The 17,219-nt window shown below is 53.9% G+C and overlaps 1 protein-coding gene across 4 annotated transcripts in view; it reads right to left on the bottom strand.

Moving 5' to 3' along the window:
* The window catches only part of JARID2 (jumonji and AT-rich interaction domain containing 2), a 277,296-nt gene that overhangs the window by 10,374 nt on the left and 249,703 nt on the right, over positions 1 to 17,219 (bottom strand). For all 4 annotated transcript variants that reach the window (XM_014345230.5, XM_055113199.2, XM_034961485.3 and 1 more), the window contains 7 exons: positions 14,912 to 15,950; positions 10,671 to 11,173; positions 7,464 to 7,556; positions 4,804 to 4,922; positions 4,644 to 4,714; positions 3,606 to 3,720; positions 245 to 350 (listed from right to left, as the gene is read on the bottom strand). In XM_014345230.5, coding sequence (XP_014200716.2) covers positions 245 to 350; positions 3,606 to 3,720; positions 4,644 to 4,714; positions 4,804 to 4,922; positions 7,464 to 7,556; positions 10,671 to 11,173; positions 14,912 to 15,950 — 2,046 coding nt within the window. The remainder of the gene's footprint in view (positions 1 to 244; positions 351 to 3,605; positions 3,721 to 4,643; positions 4,715 to 4,803; positions 4,923 to 7,463; positions 7,557 to 10,670; positions 11,174 to 14,911; positions 15,951 to 17,219) is intronic.

The following is a 17,219-nucleotide window of genomic DNA, read 5'->3' as shown; positions in this document are numbered from 1 at the left end:
ACAGCACCCCACAACACAAACAAGCCCCAGAACAGATGCAAAGGCCATGCAAAACCCCAGCGCCCTGTGCAATCTGATGGAAGGTCAGTTTGGCTTTTGTGTCAGAGGACCTTTCCCTTTGCACCCTGGGGATTTGTTTTGCTGTGTCCTCATTGCCTTTGAAAGGCGGGTTCATGGGAAACCATGTTCAAGTGCCTAGGAGGTCCTACAGCTCCTGCTGGAGGCGGCGGCTGAGTGGACGCACCATGACGTTGCTTTCCAGCATCTGCAGCCCTGGGGTGCCATTGGCTTGCAGCAGGGTGTGGACCACGTCTTCCAGCTTGTTCTCCTCCTCAGCAGGAATGCAATACCTGGGTCATTGAGAGACACAAGAGACAAGCAGAGACTTGACAAGGGCCTCCTGCATGTACTGGGCCACCCCCGTCACCCTCAGGGACCCGAGCACACATGGGAGAGGCTCTGCTCCACGCCAGCAGGGATGGCGCACTGGCCTGGCTGGGTGCCTGGTCACCGCTCGCTCCCATTTCCCATGGCAGCAGTGCCACGTCCACCTAGCACACAGCCAAACCGCAGTGCATCCGCGTTGCGAGATGCTCATCTTTTATGGAGATCTGACCCACCTGGTGAGCCAAAAAGCCTTCAAACCACAAACAGATGTTCACAAACCCCTAGAAATCAGAACCAGACACACTGCGGCCTCCACAAACCTCTTCTGAGGCTCCAGCACTGCACCCTCCTTCTGTTAACAGAGGCCACTGCAGGAGCAGCACCTGATAATGTCCTCACAAGGAATATGTGGCTCCCTCGGCCCTCCAGACAGGAACAGTAAACCCTGCCCTCTACAAATGCACAGAGAGTTGGGGAAGGAGCCAGGCTCATGCACATGTGCCACCTCAAGGCCAACTCCTTGGCAGGTGCTGTGGTGAAGTGGGGGTCAGGGGATAGCTAGGGGCCCCCAGCTCTGCTCCCCACTGGAGAGTTTTATGTTTTAGGACCCAGCCTACCCGGCATCAGGCACATACAGCAAGACACACAGGAGGATCAAGGGCTCACAGGCCTCTGTCAGAGGGTGGCCTGGGGAAGTGGTGGCTCACAGACCCTCCAGGGTATAACCATGGCAGGGGTCCTCAAGTGTAAGGAAAGGTGGGAGGTACAGGTAGAAAGTAACCTACACGGCCTCCTCACGGCAATCACAGGGAGGGGAGGAGGTTTTGCCCATGTCCTTGGAGCCCACCAGGGCCACACTTCCACTCACAACGTGTGACGCCCCTGGTGTCAGGCTCACAGCATGAATGAGGGGGATGTGAGGGGAGGCCCCCCGCAAGGCAGGGGTGCAGGGATGGCTGCCCTGCCCCTGGGTGTCTCAGGCTGTCTGAGGGGCTCCTCCCCAGGCAAGAGGAGGACATCAGTGTGGAGAGGGGCCTGACAGGTCTTCAGGATGCTAAGCCAGTGAAGCCATCAACCACCATTAAACACAGATGTGGGCCAGCAGCTCAGGGCAACACCGCCAGCCCCTCCCCACAGCCCCGCCCCCCAGGTCCAGGCGGGCAGCAACTCTGCAGCCCCTATGTGTCTGTGATGAAAGCATTTCTGAGGCCAAATCCTGGTTTCAGTTGCTCAGTGAAGGAAGTATTTTTTTTTAATGCTCATGTTATTTTCAATGCCAACATAGTCTGTTACTGATTGGTAATTTAAATACAGGGTTTCTAACCTAAATCACATGTTTTCAGAAAAACTACACACCATCATGTTCTCTGATCCTATCCCTGCCTTTTCTTTCTCTCCTGTCAATGAGGTTCCAGGAGTGAGTCTTCAAAAAGCCCACACAGGGTATCACATTTTGCTATCTGTGACTCAACGTCAAGCCATAAGCAAACCCACACGGAAGAAACTCGGGCCTGAGGTCACTGGCCTGGGGATGACCCCAGAACACAGGCCATGCCACAGCCAGTGTAACTCCTCCACAGGAAATGGCCACGCTCTTCTTCCGGAGGCAAAGGCACCTCTCAGAATAGTCCTGGCTGTCCCCTCCCCAGCTGGTGGCCTGGCCCGGCTAAGCCCCAAGGCTCCTGTCAGTCCCCGCTCCACAGGCAACAGCCTGGGCTTCCCAGGCCCATCACTCTGGACCCACTGCAGGACACCATGATCACCGTCCACGGCACACAGACCCATGTGGGAAGGGAGGGCTCCCTCATGTCCACAGCACCACTCACCAGAAAAGCCAAAATGAGGAGGCTGCAGCCGACCCTGGCTCCAAAGAGGGAGAACACGAGTCCTAAGACTTTGTTTATTTTAATAAAGAATGTTTAATCACCCCATTAGGGCAATAAACACAGTCAGCATGGCATGAACGGCATGCCGGTAAACGATCAGACGACCAGACATCTGATTATTTGTAGTCATTTCCCATCTGCCGCCGTAAACAAAGACACCAAAGAGTCCAGCCTCGATCAGGGATGGGTGCAGTGAGAGTCAGGATTACAGGCGGGGACCCAGCCTCGATCAGGGATGGGTGCAGTGAGAGTCAGGATTACAGGCGGGGACCCAGCCTCGATCAGGGATGGGTGCAGTGAGAGTCAGGATTACAGGCGGGGACCCAGCCTCGATCAGGGATGGGTGCAGTGAGAGTCAGGATTACAGGCGGGGACCCAGCCTCGATCAGGGATGGGTGCAGTGAGAGTCAGGATTACAGGCGGGGACCCAGCCTCGATCAGGGATGGGTGCAGTGAGAGTCAGGATTACAGGCGGGGACCCAGCCTCGATCAGGGATGGGTGCAGTGAGAGTCAGGATTACAGGCGGGGACCCAGCCTCGATCAGGGATGGGTGCAGTGAGAGTCAGGATTACAGGCGAGGACCCAGCCTCGATCAGGGATGGGTGCAGTGAGAGTCAGGTTTACAGGTGGGGACCCAGCCTCGATCAGGGATGGCTACAGTGAGAGTCAGATTACAGGCGGGGACCCAGAACACCTCGCCAGGCAACAGACTCCACAGGGTACATAACGCGCATGTCTCCACACGGCAGGAACGAGATTCCCAAGTCAACTCTACTCCCCACAGCCACCGACAGATGAGGAAACACTGGCTCTACAGAGAGGCGGAAAATAACCAATCATGAAATACCACGGTTTATATTCAGTTAATAGAGGGCTGATGACACGGTCACTACTACTGGTTAACTTTGTGTGGCACTTTTACTACTGTTCCTTAACCCTAAGGTGAAAATAACTCTTGGAAATCCACAAGAAAAAGTGACTAATCCATAACAAAACAAAACGAAACGAAACAAAACAAAAGCAGACGTAAGTAGGTAATTCTTAAGGGAGCTTAAGGAACTAAGGGGAACTTAAATGGCCACTAAGCACATGAAAAGATTTGCTCATCATCAGACAGTGTCACAACATTCTCCAGCACCCCAACTCTTCCAACAGAGGTAGGTGATCCCAGGCCCAGGCCTCGGCAGGGAACGCAGGACAGGCCTGAACACAGAGAAGCAAGTTCTCAAGCACGTGAAACCCCCTGGACAAGAGGTTACCCGCAGGCCCCACTTCATGTGGTAACAGTAGTTTCTGCAGTCCCTCCCTTCCCGCCCGGGGCCGGTACTCACCAAATGCAGTCAGCACCAGTGTGTAAGTAGTCAATGTATGGAAGGTGATTTTGGTCTCGAGACCAGCATGAGGTAGAAAAGACCATGCCAATATTTAGCCAGGGAATAGTCACTCCTAAAACAGAAAGAGTGAAAAGGGCATTTTTAAAAGCTAGGCAACAAGGTCTCAAAGGAACAGTAAGTAAAAATCTCTTTCTTCTGCTAAAACAAGAAGGAAAAGAAATGGGACTCAAAGCCAGACAAAAGACAGTGAGCAGAAGGTACCTACTCTTTCCTGCTTGCTCTACAGAAGTGGGAGAATATGAACACCGCTTCAAAACATCAGGAGCACGCCGGCCTCATGAGGGAGGTGGCCGCAGGAACCTGACCTGGTGAGGAATGCCGAGGAACCGGCCGCCCACGGGCCGAAGCCCCCAAGCCTCAAGGCTGAGGACCAGAGGCGCCAAACCGAAAAACCCCCATCAGGGCCAGAGGCAGAAAGCAAGAAAGCCCCTTTGTTGGTAAGGCCTCTGAGCAGGGTGAGTAGGGCACAGGGCTCCTTGGCTCAGCTCAGAAATGAGTCAGGTTCCAGGACCTGGACAGGTTCCTAGCCACTTTCGCCAAGGCCTGGGCCTTCACATTCATGGTGACCACAACCTCCATGACCCCTTGGCTTTCCCTGAAGTTTGCAAAGCATCCATCCATCCCTTACGAGCCTACTGACCATCCTGAGAATTCATGATTTCAAGCCTGCAGTAGCCTTAAGGAATTGTGACTTCAGCTTTGAAAGCAGCAATTTCAAGGTTCAAAGTTGGCCCCTAAGCTTCTCCCAGCTCCAGACTCTGCCATGCAGTTCACCTTTCCACCTTTTCTACTGACTTCACCAATCATTATGTTACTCCTTTCTTTTCTAAAAATCAATTTTCACTGTATGTCCTGTAAGCCTGAAGACGCCATCCCTCCCCGGCAGTGCTTAGAAGAGATTTCCCAGCCCTGGTTCTCAGCAAGTAGGACTCATGGACACAGTTGCCACAGGCAGGCGGCCACAGTCAGGCTTACCAGGCACAGCACCGAGGTGACGCAGGATGGACCCTGTGTTATTGGGGAGGACGGTGAGGTTCCATCCATGCCTGCAAAGGGGAAGATGAGGGACGTTACAAACTGGCGGGGAAAGGATGCAGTCACATCCAAGAACCTGGAAGAGAGAATCCCAGGTTACCTCGAAAAGGGTTCTGATTTTCCTACTGGGAATCCGCTGCCGTGAGTGTTGGTGTCCACCTTGCCGCAGTGCACTGCCACATGGCAGTCCTTCTCTTCCACTAGCCTCCAGTACTCTTGCTGCAGGGAACAGGAAAGGGCTGGTCAGCACCCCTAAGGTGCAGCCACAGAGCACAGTTCAACCCAACAAAACTGGGACACGAATGCCTGGTGCACACACCCCTCAGAACAGACGCTCTCTTTGCAGAGTGTCTCCAGCAGGACGCTAATGCAGAAAGCAATGACAGGTCACCTCCAGGCATATCCTCAGAATGCCAGAAAGCAGGGTCTCACCCATGTTATGCAGTGTTATTCCCAACAGCCAAAAGGTGAAGCCACCAAAGTATCCCATCCACAGATGGATGAACAAAATCTACTCCGTCCATACCATGGCCTATTACTCAACTTGTAAAAGGATGTCAGTTCTGACACATGCTACAACATAGATGAACCTGGAGGACATTATGCTAAGCACGGTAACCGCCAATTATAAAAAGCTTCCGAAGTGACTTTTAATATGTCCCATCTAAACAAATATGGGGGCAAAGAATGGGTCAGAACATGCTTTGACTACAGGCAAGCAGCGGTGCCCAGGCTCCCTTGAGACAAGCCTCCCCACGCAGTCACCTTCCACTTTGTTCTCAGTGATCACTCCAGAAGCACTAAGTCCTCTTCCCTCGTCTCACAAGCCTTGGTAAAGCTGGAACCACATTTAGGGAAGAAGCCTAACTCATAAGCCCCCAGCATCATAGGGTCCAGTTAAGCTCCACAAAGCGCTACTAGCAACACCAAAACCACTCTCCTCAACGCTGTGTGACTTCCACAAAGAGGGGGCCGACCTGGCGGAGTCAAGCTCCACAAATCAAGAACGAATTCCACATTAAATGACTGGATTCCCTCAACAGACTCCCTGAGTGCCCAAGCCTGCCGCGTATTTGCTGAAACTGAGGGCAACCAGCGTCTGGTGCGCCCGTAAAGACATGGGAAGGGAAGCGAGGGACTGCTTCCAGGTGGTGGCCAACTCCAGGGGCTGTCCACCAGCCTTTTTTGGAATACAGAGCACAAGAAGCTAGGCAATCCAGGCCTGAAGTTTAAATTCTAGCAAATCTCCCCCTTTGTGTTTAAATATTTACACAACTGCTAGAGCAAAATCCAGACTTTCAGAGGGAATTAATTCCTGAATAAGAGGCTGTAAAATGAGCTAAGTTTTCTTGCGCATCATGGATAATAAACTTCTGCACCTCTGGGGAGATGCCCACAGGACACGTGTTGTTTGGCAATAAAGGCCTCTTCCCAGGTCCAACACTCAGCCCCAGAAAGCCAAGTGTCCTCCGCCTGACATCTCTACCACAAACGCAACGTGCACTCTGGAAGCAGCTGCGGAAGCCACACGTGTCCTAGACCACGGTTCAGCTGACATCGTGGCTGGTGGTGGGTGAGGCAGTGGCGGCTGCAGCACGGTAATCATGACCACAGGCCGGGTGTCAGGCCACTGCGTGGCATTCAACAGCCGCACCCAGGGTACACAGTGTAGGCAGCCCCTGCACGTAAGCAGAGACCTAGGTCCTAAGACGATGAAAATGGTGCGAAAGGTAAACCTCTATTCCCCACACTAGGAAGGGAGGGGTGGGCCACAGGGCTGGACATCCTAAGCTCTGACAATTGCTATCAGGAGGTGGGGCACCAAACGCCACCCAGGGAGGGTGACCAGCCGTCCTGGTTTGAGCAGGTTTGAAGGTCACAGGTCCAAAACCTGGGCAAAACAAGATACCTGAACCCCCAGTGGTCAGCACGTATACACGGGGCAAACCGACCCTGGATTTTATTTGAAACAGGTGGCATTAAGGGGAAAAAGAAAAAAAAAAAACACAGCAAAAGCCTGTCACACACTAAAAGATGAGGCTGTGGTCAGCAAATACCTCCTGTTCCCCGGCCAGCAGCTGCCCTGAACCAGCAATCCGGGTTTGGTTTCTTTCCCTTTCCACGACCAAGCGCTGCTGAGAGCCCACCGACGTCAGCAGCTGGAAGTTCACACGGACTCAGCTGGGCACTGGCCGAGGGGAGGTAAATAAACAGATCCGGTCTCTGTCCTGCAGCGCCGCACACAAAAACTCCCCCTAATTGGTCTGGGCACAGAAGTGCTCACTGTCTTTCCAACCTCATACTAACTCAAAGAAGAGAGTTGGCAGAAGCACAAAAATGGCAATCTGCCAATCCCATTAAATAAAAAATAGAAGAGAAGAAAAAGCACAACTGTGGTTTCAAGGGATTCCAAACATTCTCTTGCATAACAGACACACAGAGGATGGGGTGAGAAGCAGCCGGGTGAGCAAGCAGGAGGAGACAGTGACGGGGAGCAGGGGACGTGCCCAGAACCCGCCCCCTGCACTCGGCAGCTCCCCACCTTCATTATAGTGTTTTTGGCTTGTGAACAAGTTTAGATCAACCTAAGTTAAAACATTTGGCTGCCCTGGTGCACGCTCAACACAGAGGACGAACTCAGCCCCATCTGAGTCCTTTCCGTTCACCGAGCTGCAGGGGTCAGGGCAGGACAGGATGTCCTCCAGCTCGCCGAGGGGTTCCCACACCATGAGACGCAGCGTGAGGGGCCCCTTCTCTCACCTCGATTTCGGCTGGGGCAGGCTCCTTGCTGAAACACATGCTCATGATATTCCTCGCTGTTCGATAAAAAGTTGTTAGAGAAACAGACCTTCCCTGAAACAAAACAAAAAACAGTAAAGCTTCAGAAGCAAAGCTGAGCCCTACTGCAAATGAGGCCAGACACCTGTCATAGGCCGCTGCCCCTTGGCGTCCCTGCGGCTGTGGGCCACCTTGTATTCTGAGTTAATGACAGGCAGAGAAGGAAGAAATATATTCTCTAAGAACCCGCAGTGCCAAGAGGAGTGGGAAGACTCCACCAAGGATTCAACCCCATGAGGGCCAAATTGTTCTGCCAGGAACAGAGGCTGCCACCCAGAGGCCCTGAGCGGACGCACAGCAGAAGCGCGGAAGGCCCCTCCAAGGCTCTGCTGAAAAAGCAGCTTGTGCTGGAGGCAGAATCCCTCAGCTGACAAAGGCTGCTGCGGGCCAGTGGAGAAGCTATCAGCAGCTATGACCTGATGGAACTCGTGACCAGGGATACCACAGGAGAGAAGCTGGAGAGACAGAAACTGGTGTGACATCTACACCCTGAGAGTCCTTGCCATATTAACACCTGCCAGGGCAGCAGCCTTCACTGAAGTTGCAACCTGGTCGCCTTCTTTCCACAGAACCACCTGCTGCCCCCTCTGCACCTCTTCTTCGATGCCCCTCTGTTGCCCTGTTCCCAATAACATCCAGAATGATTTGCTTGCTTTGATAAAATAGCTGAGTCAGTTTGGGAATCCGGAGTCAGCACCTTCTTTTACCTACCACACGAAATGTGGTGCGTTTTTCAGAGGGAATCCGTCTAAGACCCTTGCTATTTCTTTCTTACTTGACCGGGCACATTTGTTGCTTGAGTCCAGAAACATCTCCTGAGCACCTATTGTGTACTAGGTCAAATCCTAGGGGCTGGAGACAGAGCAGTGCATGAAACACACAAAACCTCGAGGAGCTTCCGTTCAGTCTGGGGAAGACACAGGCCTCAAACACGCAAATATGGGATGGGAGGAGGTGCCAGGTGTCATGTAGAGTGGGGGAGGGTGGTCAGGGAAGGCTTCCCTGCGGAGCACTGGACACTGCAGCGTCCCCCTAGAAGTGATAGGGCCAGAACAGGGAGCAGCAGATGCTTTCTGCCATTGGGTCCACAGTCGTAGTCGGCATGGAGACATTGGCTTGTGCCTTTCTCTCCTGCAGCAAAGGAACTAGATGGGGTTCTAACTACAGGAACATACTTCCACGCAAATTCCAAGCCGCTCCCGATGGTCTGTTTCTTGTAACATAAAAAAGGAGGGACTGAATTCTGCACCAAGGCAGAGTGCAATGAGCGGAGGTGAGGATGACACCAGTAGACGAAAGTCAGCAGCCAGGACACCGGTGCCACAGAGAGTTGCGTGCTCACGGTCCCTACCCGTGGGCACACGGCTGCTGGGGGCTTCGCCATGGCCACCACGCAGAGCTCCACTATATTTCCGTGATGAAATCTAGAAATACCCTTGACGGGGTGGATTTAAACAAATCCAAACCTCTTATTTGAATCAAACATATGCTCACAGAATTGGCCTTCTTCAGTAAAAAGTAAAAACGTTGACAGTTTCTCATTTCACCAGTTGGCTATTCAGAGTCACAGGATTCACTGAGTGGCTTTACTTGACAAAGGCTTCTCAGTAAAACATTCAGGAAACACCAAATAAAGTTCCTCAGAGCTTACAGTCTCTGGGTCACACTTGGCAGGCTGCATCCTGCAACCCCCACACCGCATCCCCACCAGGCAGCCTTGGGCAATGGGAGAGGAGACTCAGATAAAAGGGAGCCAAACCCTCTCAGGGTCTCAGGCCAGAAAAACTGGGTACCTCTTTCCAGAGAAGTGTGCAAGGACATGAGATGCAGCCTGAGGCGGGTCTGCAGGGCCTGGACTTAAAGTGAAGCAGCAACGCCAGGAGTCAAGTCAACCCTTCCTCCGTATTTCTAAGATGGGTGATGGAATCAGAAGCCCGCATTGCCTCAACTACAAGGCCAGGCCAGAGCCTGCAGTCAGGCAGCCGTGGGCACCTGAGGGTATGGTGGAGTTTAGTGATAACCAACAGCCAATTCCCAATGCTGCCGAAACCCACTAGCCACACACTCCCACCAGGCTCACGAGGGCTGGAGCAGAGAACGCTTCCCTCCCAGTGAATCCAGAACTGGGACCACAGAGGACAAGTCTGTGCCGGGAAACTCAGCAGAGACTTCAACTTAGCTGAGCTCGGCCAGCTGGGCCCCGGGTGCCCCGCTACCCACTGGCAGGCTGGAGAAGGGAGGAAACCCCAAGCCTTGCTTCAGAGCCAGGCCAGCTGGGAGAGCTGCCAAGAGGAGAGCCACGGACTCTGCCTCCCCTGCTTCTTGGAGGGGCGAGTCTCCTCAGGATGACTGTGCTGCCGGGAGACCTGGCGGAGACAGGGAAACGCTGCATGTTTCAGTTTGCTGGTTTCTCCCCAGCTCTTCCCTCCACAGCGTGTGAATGGTGAGATTCATTTTGATGGCTTTATCAGGGATAGCCCTCCACAGAGAGGACCTGGCAACGCTGGGCTGGCAGTGAGGTGAGCGGATAGAAAACAGAGAAAACAAGCGCACAGAGTCCACTGACGGTCCAGCCAGTGAGAAGTTCAGCTGGATCTGGGCAGCTGTCGAGCACCAGGATGAAACGGAACTGGAGAAGCAGGGGAAACGAAGCATGCAGCCCAGGTACTTATCCCTGGCATACGGAGATGTGTGCACGTGCATGCAACATGCACACGCAAGCCAGTTAATGAAAAGGAAACCCGAGGCCCTGGGCAGGCGGAATGGACTCGTGGTATCTTCGTGGAGTGGACTTCCCCTCCCTCACTGGGTCTCTTGCTGCCCCATCTTGCATCAATGTTCCATCAACGCACCCACAAGGCCCTCACTAGGTTCCTCGATATTGGACTTCCCAGGCTCCACAACCAGGAGCCAATACATTTCTGTTTATTATGAATTCCCCAGTCTGTAGTATTTCAGCAACACAAGAGGACTAATACAGCGCTATCACCCAGCACAGTGGCCCGCCCCCTCCTTCATCACCCCAGGGAATCAGAGAACACGCCGTCCAGTGCACAGCACGCTCCACTTCCTCTCTCATTCCTCCCGCACTCCTGCAGCTGGGAGTGGCTGCTCTGCGGAGGCCCCTACCTTATAGATGCACTTGTGGAAGTCACTGAGGACGCCTTTGTCCTCCTCCTCTTCCTTGACCACTTCTTTTTCCTGAGCGAAGAGTCGCCGCCGGCCAGTCTTCAACTGGGCCTGGCCCACCTCCTTGAGCTTGCTGCGGAAGCCGTTCCTGGGGGCCACGCCGTGGATGAGCCCATTCTTGGGCTCGAAGCGGGGCAGAGGGTGGAACTTGTGGTGGTCGTTCTCTGTGTGGCCTTCCAGCGGCCCCTTGCGCTTCTCCAGGATCTCCTTCTCCATCAGCACCTCCTTCTCCAGTCGCCGGTGCTCCTCTGGGGACAGGGAGTCATAGGAGAGTAGGTACTGGCAGTACGCCTCCTGCAGCTTGGCCAGCCGGTCCTGGGCAGTTCTGGGGATGCGCAGCATGTCTGCTAGTTTGTTCCATTTTTTGAGGTCAGTCACTTGCTGCATGCCGCCCATCTCATTAATCAGCCGGAAAAAGCAGGCCAGGTCGAGCTCACAGCCCCCTGGGACGGCGAAGGGGAAAAAAACAGTTAGTGAAAGAGACACGAACAAGATGTTCCTCATTCAACCTGTACTTCTTGAACTCCTACTATGAGCCAGGACTCTGACAGGCTCTGGGGTGAGAGTGGTGAACAGTAGACTTCCGGTCTACAGAGAGAAGGGCGTTACACAATGATGGGTCATGGCCACTTGCTACGAAGAGCAGGTGGAACAAGGGACTACCATTTTAGGTGGGGAGCGTCTGAGGAGGCAGCATTTAAGCTGGGGCTTGGCTGGAAGAGGATGCGAGCTGGCCAGACAGACATACAGGGAGGAACATCCCAGTGTACCATGTACTGGTACATGTGTTGTCACATGGAGGCAGGTGTCATGAGAAGACTAGCTCCCTGGTGAGGAGTGGGTAGGGCCTGGCTGCACCCACAGCCCAGCGTCACCTGGAATAGCTTTGACACATGCTTGTTACCAACTCCCAATTCCCCTTCTAAAATTCCCAATGCCCACCCACTCACTCACTTCACCCACCCACTCACTCCACCCATCCACCCACTCACTCACACAAAGGAAGTCTATTTTCCATCCTGCTGGATTTCCAGAGCAAAGAGCGACACCTGCGTGAGGACACAGGGCAGCACATCTATGCCTCGTCCCTCGCCCATCCAGGCAGCGGGCTGCTTCTCAGTGCATAAGCTGGTGCTCAGTGCCCCTCCTGATCAGGCCACAGAGCAGCGCAAATGCACATCAAACCTGGGCAGGTTTTAACGCGCGCCCAGTGGCTTTTCTAGATGGGAATGGAAAAAGCAACCTCCCTCGGGCCAAATAAAGGAAGGGGGGTAGGGGAGATTTTCCAAAATAACCATCAACAAAATGCTAAACAAAGTACAAATTAACAACGTTTTAAATCTTCAGAGTGTGGGGATATATTGTTTTTAAGTAATAAAAGGTAAAGTGTGCACGGATCCAGTCCAGGCAGGGTCCCTGCACATACCAAGCATGACGGGACCCACCAGGTGAAGCGTCTGAACCACCTCAGCAGACACAGCACACACAGAGCGAGTTCCCAGCACACCAGTAAGACCAGGGATGGGGACACAGCAGCCTGAATTCCACTCACACTAAATGGCAGGACAGTGGGCTGATGTGGTTGTGGAGAACAGGGGGGTTGGGGTAACATCCATGAGGGAACTGTCCCCAGCCTCGACAGGAGGGACCTAAGAACTGAGACTCCACAACAAACTCCAGGTCTCACAGACTCCCAGACTCACAGGTGGGACTCACGGTGGCTCTGGCTGACAATCGGGAGTTCTTCCTCCGAGGGCAGGTGGGCACTGTCTCAACTTACAGAGGTAGGCACCAAAACGAGTCCCCCAACCAAAACAAGTCCTCCACCGTACGAGTGACTCAGAACACAGGTCACAGAAGGGAGGAAATCCACACTTTCATATTTCACTCTAAGTAGATTATAACGCAAGAGCACCTGAAAATCACACAGCGCTTGCAAGAATTCTTCATGGAATCCTCATCCGCTGCGATCACTCCCACTCAGGGCCTTGAGGCTGCTACGTGGCCGAGCCCCTTCCCCACCCAACTCCCGCCAGCGGCACGGCGGCTCCCCGGGACCTGCGGTGGAAGTGAACCTACACAGAGGCAGAAGGCACATCTGCTGGATTTTAGGCTATTACTTCAAAGTTATTAAGTTTCTACCACTGTCAGATGGCTGAGCTCAGACCTCAGCCCTGAGGCCTTGCTGGGTCACAGACAGGTCAGTACCCCTCGGACAGAATGTCAGACGCCTTAGACTTCTGGGTGACGGCAACAAGCATAAGCACACCACAGGGAGGCACCGTATGGCTTTTGTCCCAGGGTAAGGGAGTCGAGGGTGAAGAAAAACCTACTCTAAACAAAAGGCGCTGTCACTACGATGTCAAGTGTGCTCTCGAGGCTCCATCATCCACCTAGCAGAGGAGGGAAACTCGGAATGTTTCCCTCCTGTCTGCAGGTCTCCAAAGGCAGGAGGACTGGGTGCGGTTCCATCACTGACTCAGTCATCCTGTGTCCCAAGTAGTCATGGGGCGTGGTCAGCGGGCGTGGGTGCACGCGTGTGCAGAGCCTGCTCCCTGCACTGCTTCCTATCACGTGCTATTCCCAACAGCAGAGCACAAACCAAGAACTCTTCCAAGTTAAGGTGACTGTCACTCAGGCATCAGTCCTGGCAGGCACCTGCTGAGGGGAACCACGAAACCTCCATCCTGCCTGGAAGCCTATCTTGCTGCCAAATCCCTGACACTTAAATGATGGCTACACGTCTCCATGCCTTTGAAAATTGAGGATCTCCAAAATGGAGGTGTGGCCTGTGTCCTCCCATGGGTCTAGACTGATGGGGTTGCAACCTTACCTGGATGCACCTCACTCCACAGAATCCACTTAGCCTTAACAAGGCAAGTTCATCCTCACCCTGTGTCCCCAGTGGCAGGACTGAAGAAAGGATGACAGGGAAGGAGGGCTACAGGGGAACCCAAGAGGAGGCTCTGCCTGCAACCCACCCTGAGGAGCAAGGGCCTGCATGACAGCCCAGATATGCATTCACTAAGGATCCACTGTGACAAGTTTCCAACAGCCCCAGCCAGAGCTCAGAAAAAAGGTCTCAGAAAAAACCTGGTCTCAGAAAAAAGGTCAACAGATCCCTTGACCTGTGGCCTTGACAAAATCGCCAGAGAAACTGAAGCTCAGAGGAAGAAGAGACAAGGCTGAGCAGGATAAAAAATGGCCTACAGGACCCTAGAGGGCTATGGGCTGCATGGTGATCCCTCCAAATTCATATGTTGAAGCCCTGACCTCCAGCACCTCAGGACATGAATGAATTTGGAGACAGGGTCTTCAAAAGGGTAATTATGTTAGAAAGAGGTCAGTAGGATGGGCCCTAATCCAATGTCCTTCTAAGGAGAGGAGATGAAGACACAGACACACATAGAGGTAGGACCCTGTGAGGACACAGGGAGAAAACAGCCACACACAAGCCAAGGAGGGAGGTCTTGTTGGTTTCGGGAGAAACCAACCCTGCTGGCCCCTAGACCTTGGGCTTCCAGCCTCTATAATCCAGTCTGGAATCCAGAGGGGCAGCGCTCCCCACTGGCCCCCCCGGCCCCTGCTTTGACTCCAGCAGTTGTGGGTAGGAGGTGACAGCCCAGGGGAAGCAAGGGGCCCAGACCCAGAGTGGGGGCTCACCCCAGATCCAAGCTCAATACTTTTTTTTTTTTTTTTGAGACGGAATCTCACTCTGTCACCCAGGCTGGAGTGCAGTGGTGTGATCTCGGCTCACTGCAAGCTCCACCTCCCAGGTTCATGCCATTCTCCTGCCTCACAGCCTCTCCGAGTAGCTGGGACTACAGGCACCCGCCACCACGCCCGGCTAATTTTTTTGTATTTTTAGTAGAGACGGGGTTTCATCGTGATCTCGATCTCCTGACCTCAAGATCTGCCCGTCTCGGCCTCCCAAAGTGCTGGGATTACAAGCGTGAGCCACCGCGCCCGGCAGCTCAATATCATTCTTGTCCTGCCACCAACGCCCAGGACCTGGGAAGAAGGGCTGCAGGGGGAACGAGCTGAGAAGCCCACTACTCCCGAGACAGGGAAGCGGAACTGGAGCTTTCGCAAGGGAAGAGAACGTGAAGACTGTGAGGGAACTGCAGGGATCTGGGGGCAGGAGGGCAGGCACCACCCCCTGGCCCCCCGCCCAGACCTACCTATGAGCGGGAGCTCGTCCATGGTGATGCCCTGAGATTTGAGGTGCTTCTTGATGCAGGCCAGCCGCTGCACGTTGGGGCCCCAGCGCCGGCCCAGCTTGTGGATGTGCTGAATCTGCGTGACAAACCGCATCTCATCGTTGAGCTTGCACTCGGGCCGCCAGTCCGGAGGGGGGATCACCCTGCACATCCCGAACTTCTCCACCTGAGCGCGGACCGACTCGATGTAGATGAGCGGATCGTGGAACTCCTTGGCGGAGGGCCTGAGGACGGGGATCTCGTCCATGGCCGCCCACCCGGCCTTGCCGCCGCCCTTCTCGGCCTTGCCCGAGTCCTGCGGCTTGTGCACGGACTCCGGTTGCGAGGTAGAACGATTTTCACAGGAGGCGCTGTCCGCCTTGCCATGTGCTTGTCTGCCTGGCGTGCTCTTCCCGGCCGTGGCCCGCTTCGGCCGATTCCTCTCCAGACTGCGCTCCGGCACTTCCTTCTTCACGTGTCCGTTCAGCAGACCTTTCTCGGCCGGGGCCTTCTTGCCAGGGCCTTCGGCGGGGCCAGCCGCCCCTTTCATCTTCTTGGGGGGCGACTGCGGCTTCTCCGCCTGGTGTGCCTCTTCCAGTCTCCTCTTGGAGTTCCGCAGCCCCTCCCGCAGCTGCAGGCCCTCCCGCAGCTGCCGCCCCCCCACCTCCTTAGTGCATGACTTTGGGTTCAACCTGCCACTGACCTTGAGGCCATTGACGGCGGGCCCGGTGGACTTGGACGCCCCCCCGAGGGATAGCACCTGTTTGCGGGTTTTTGCATTGCTACTTTCAGTTTTCCCTGAGATTGTGTGGTTGACAGCGGAACTGGGCTTGTGGTGATTGGGTTTGGTGTCCTTGACCAGTTCTCTCTTGGCTTTGGTGTATGTGACAGCCCCCTTCGTCACCGTGGCAGTGTACTTCACAGTTTTGGATGGTGAAGGTCTGACCTCGCGCATCTTTTTGGCACTGGTTGCACCTGCACCCAGAGATGACATTCGAGTGACTCCGTTTACCTTAGAAACCTGTGGAGCAGCAGAAGCAGAGGTGGAAAAAAACGCAGAATTAGTACCTGCCACGAAAATGACCGGCCCACCCGTGAGAAAGGACCCTGGGTGCTGGGGATGAACAGAGCCAGCAGCCTGTAGTGTGATAAGAAGAGATGTGGAAATACCAGCAAAGAGAAGCAAAATACACATCCAAGAATTAAGCAGCGATGTCCACTTTCAGAATCCACTATATACCTATCCTTCATCACAGAAGTATGCAAACTGCCCCAGGCGCTTCCTAGCGGGGTTTCCTGAGTGCATTTTCACGTTCCCATTGCTCTTCCAGGAAATTTGGTGTTTCACAATGAAGACCTCCCCACGTGCCATGCAATCACCTGTCCTGAGCTTCTCAGAGTTGATGACAGCAAGATCCTGCTTCCTTGGGGGAAGTGGAGACAGACACACACACATATCCCTGTTCCAAGAAAAGTCATGTCTGCTATTTCTGTGCTCCACATAGCAGCATGACCTGCCCACAGGATTTAGAAATCTATGGCTAAAAAAAGAAGGAAAACAAAAATACTATGGAAGCAAAAGAACAGCAGTGCTCATGTGGTTTGGCTCCGGGTGGCAGGCCAGGCCCAGAGGTGTGGCTGCAAACTGTCAGCAGCTGCTGTCTGCTTTCCTAGTGGAGACGAGCCCTGGACAGGGCCAGGCTGGATGGAAGAGGGATGCCCCGACCTCACTGGTGAAGCAACACATGCCAACCCTCGTCTGCACACGCGCTTCCTATATTTTCCCACCATTTACAAACTTTCCCACTTATTTTCCACCCTGGACAAACTTTCCCATCAGGTTCTATGGGACCTGGGCAAACAGAGACAGTCTTACAGCTTGGACGCCGTGGTAATCTTGGGACACACAAACATCAGCGAAAATGGGGAGCGACAATGGCAGACGCTAGAAATGCACAAGCTTCAAACAAGAATAATGAAGGGACCCCAATGGGCTGCTGCCAGACATGCTGGTTTCGAGGAGACGTCTTCTCTGCGTCACAATGTGGCCACTGCCCCATCACTTAACACCTTGGGCATTACTTTTCGTCTATGATATGAGGTTAAAGTCAGGGACTTCAGGGTTTTATATAACCACCACCATCTCCAAAGGAAGAAGCCTAAAAATCACAAAATTACTAAGAAACAGAGAATACTAGCCCCCCTTCTCCCCAACAGCCCGAGAGGAAGACGCCAGGGTCGGGGGAGCCTGCACTTCCTGGTCAGGAGAGCTGGCCACATGCAGTGATGG

This window comes from Pan paniscus, chromosome 5, assembly GCF_029289425.2.
Source record: "Pan paniscus chromosome 5, NHGRI_mPanPan1-v2.0_pri, whole genome shotgun sequence".
In the NCBI taxonomy this organism is placed as follows: Eukaryota; Metazoa; Chordata; class Mammalia; order Primates; family Hominidae; genus Pan; species Pan paniscus.
This window is presented reverse-complemented; position numbering and strand designations above follow the sequence as displayed.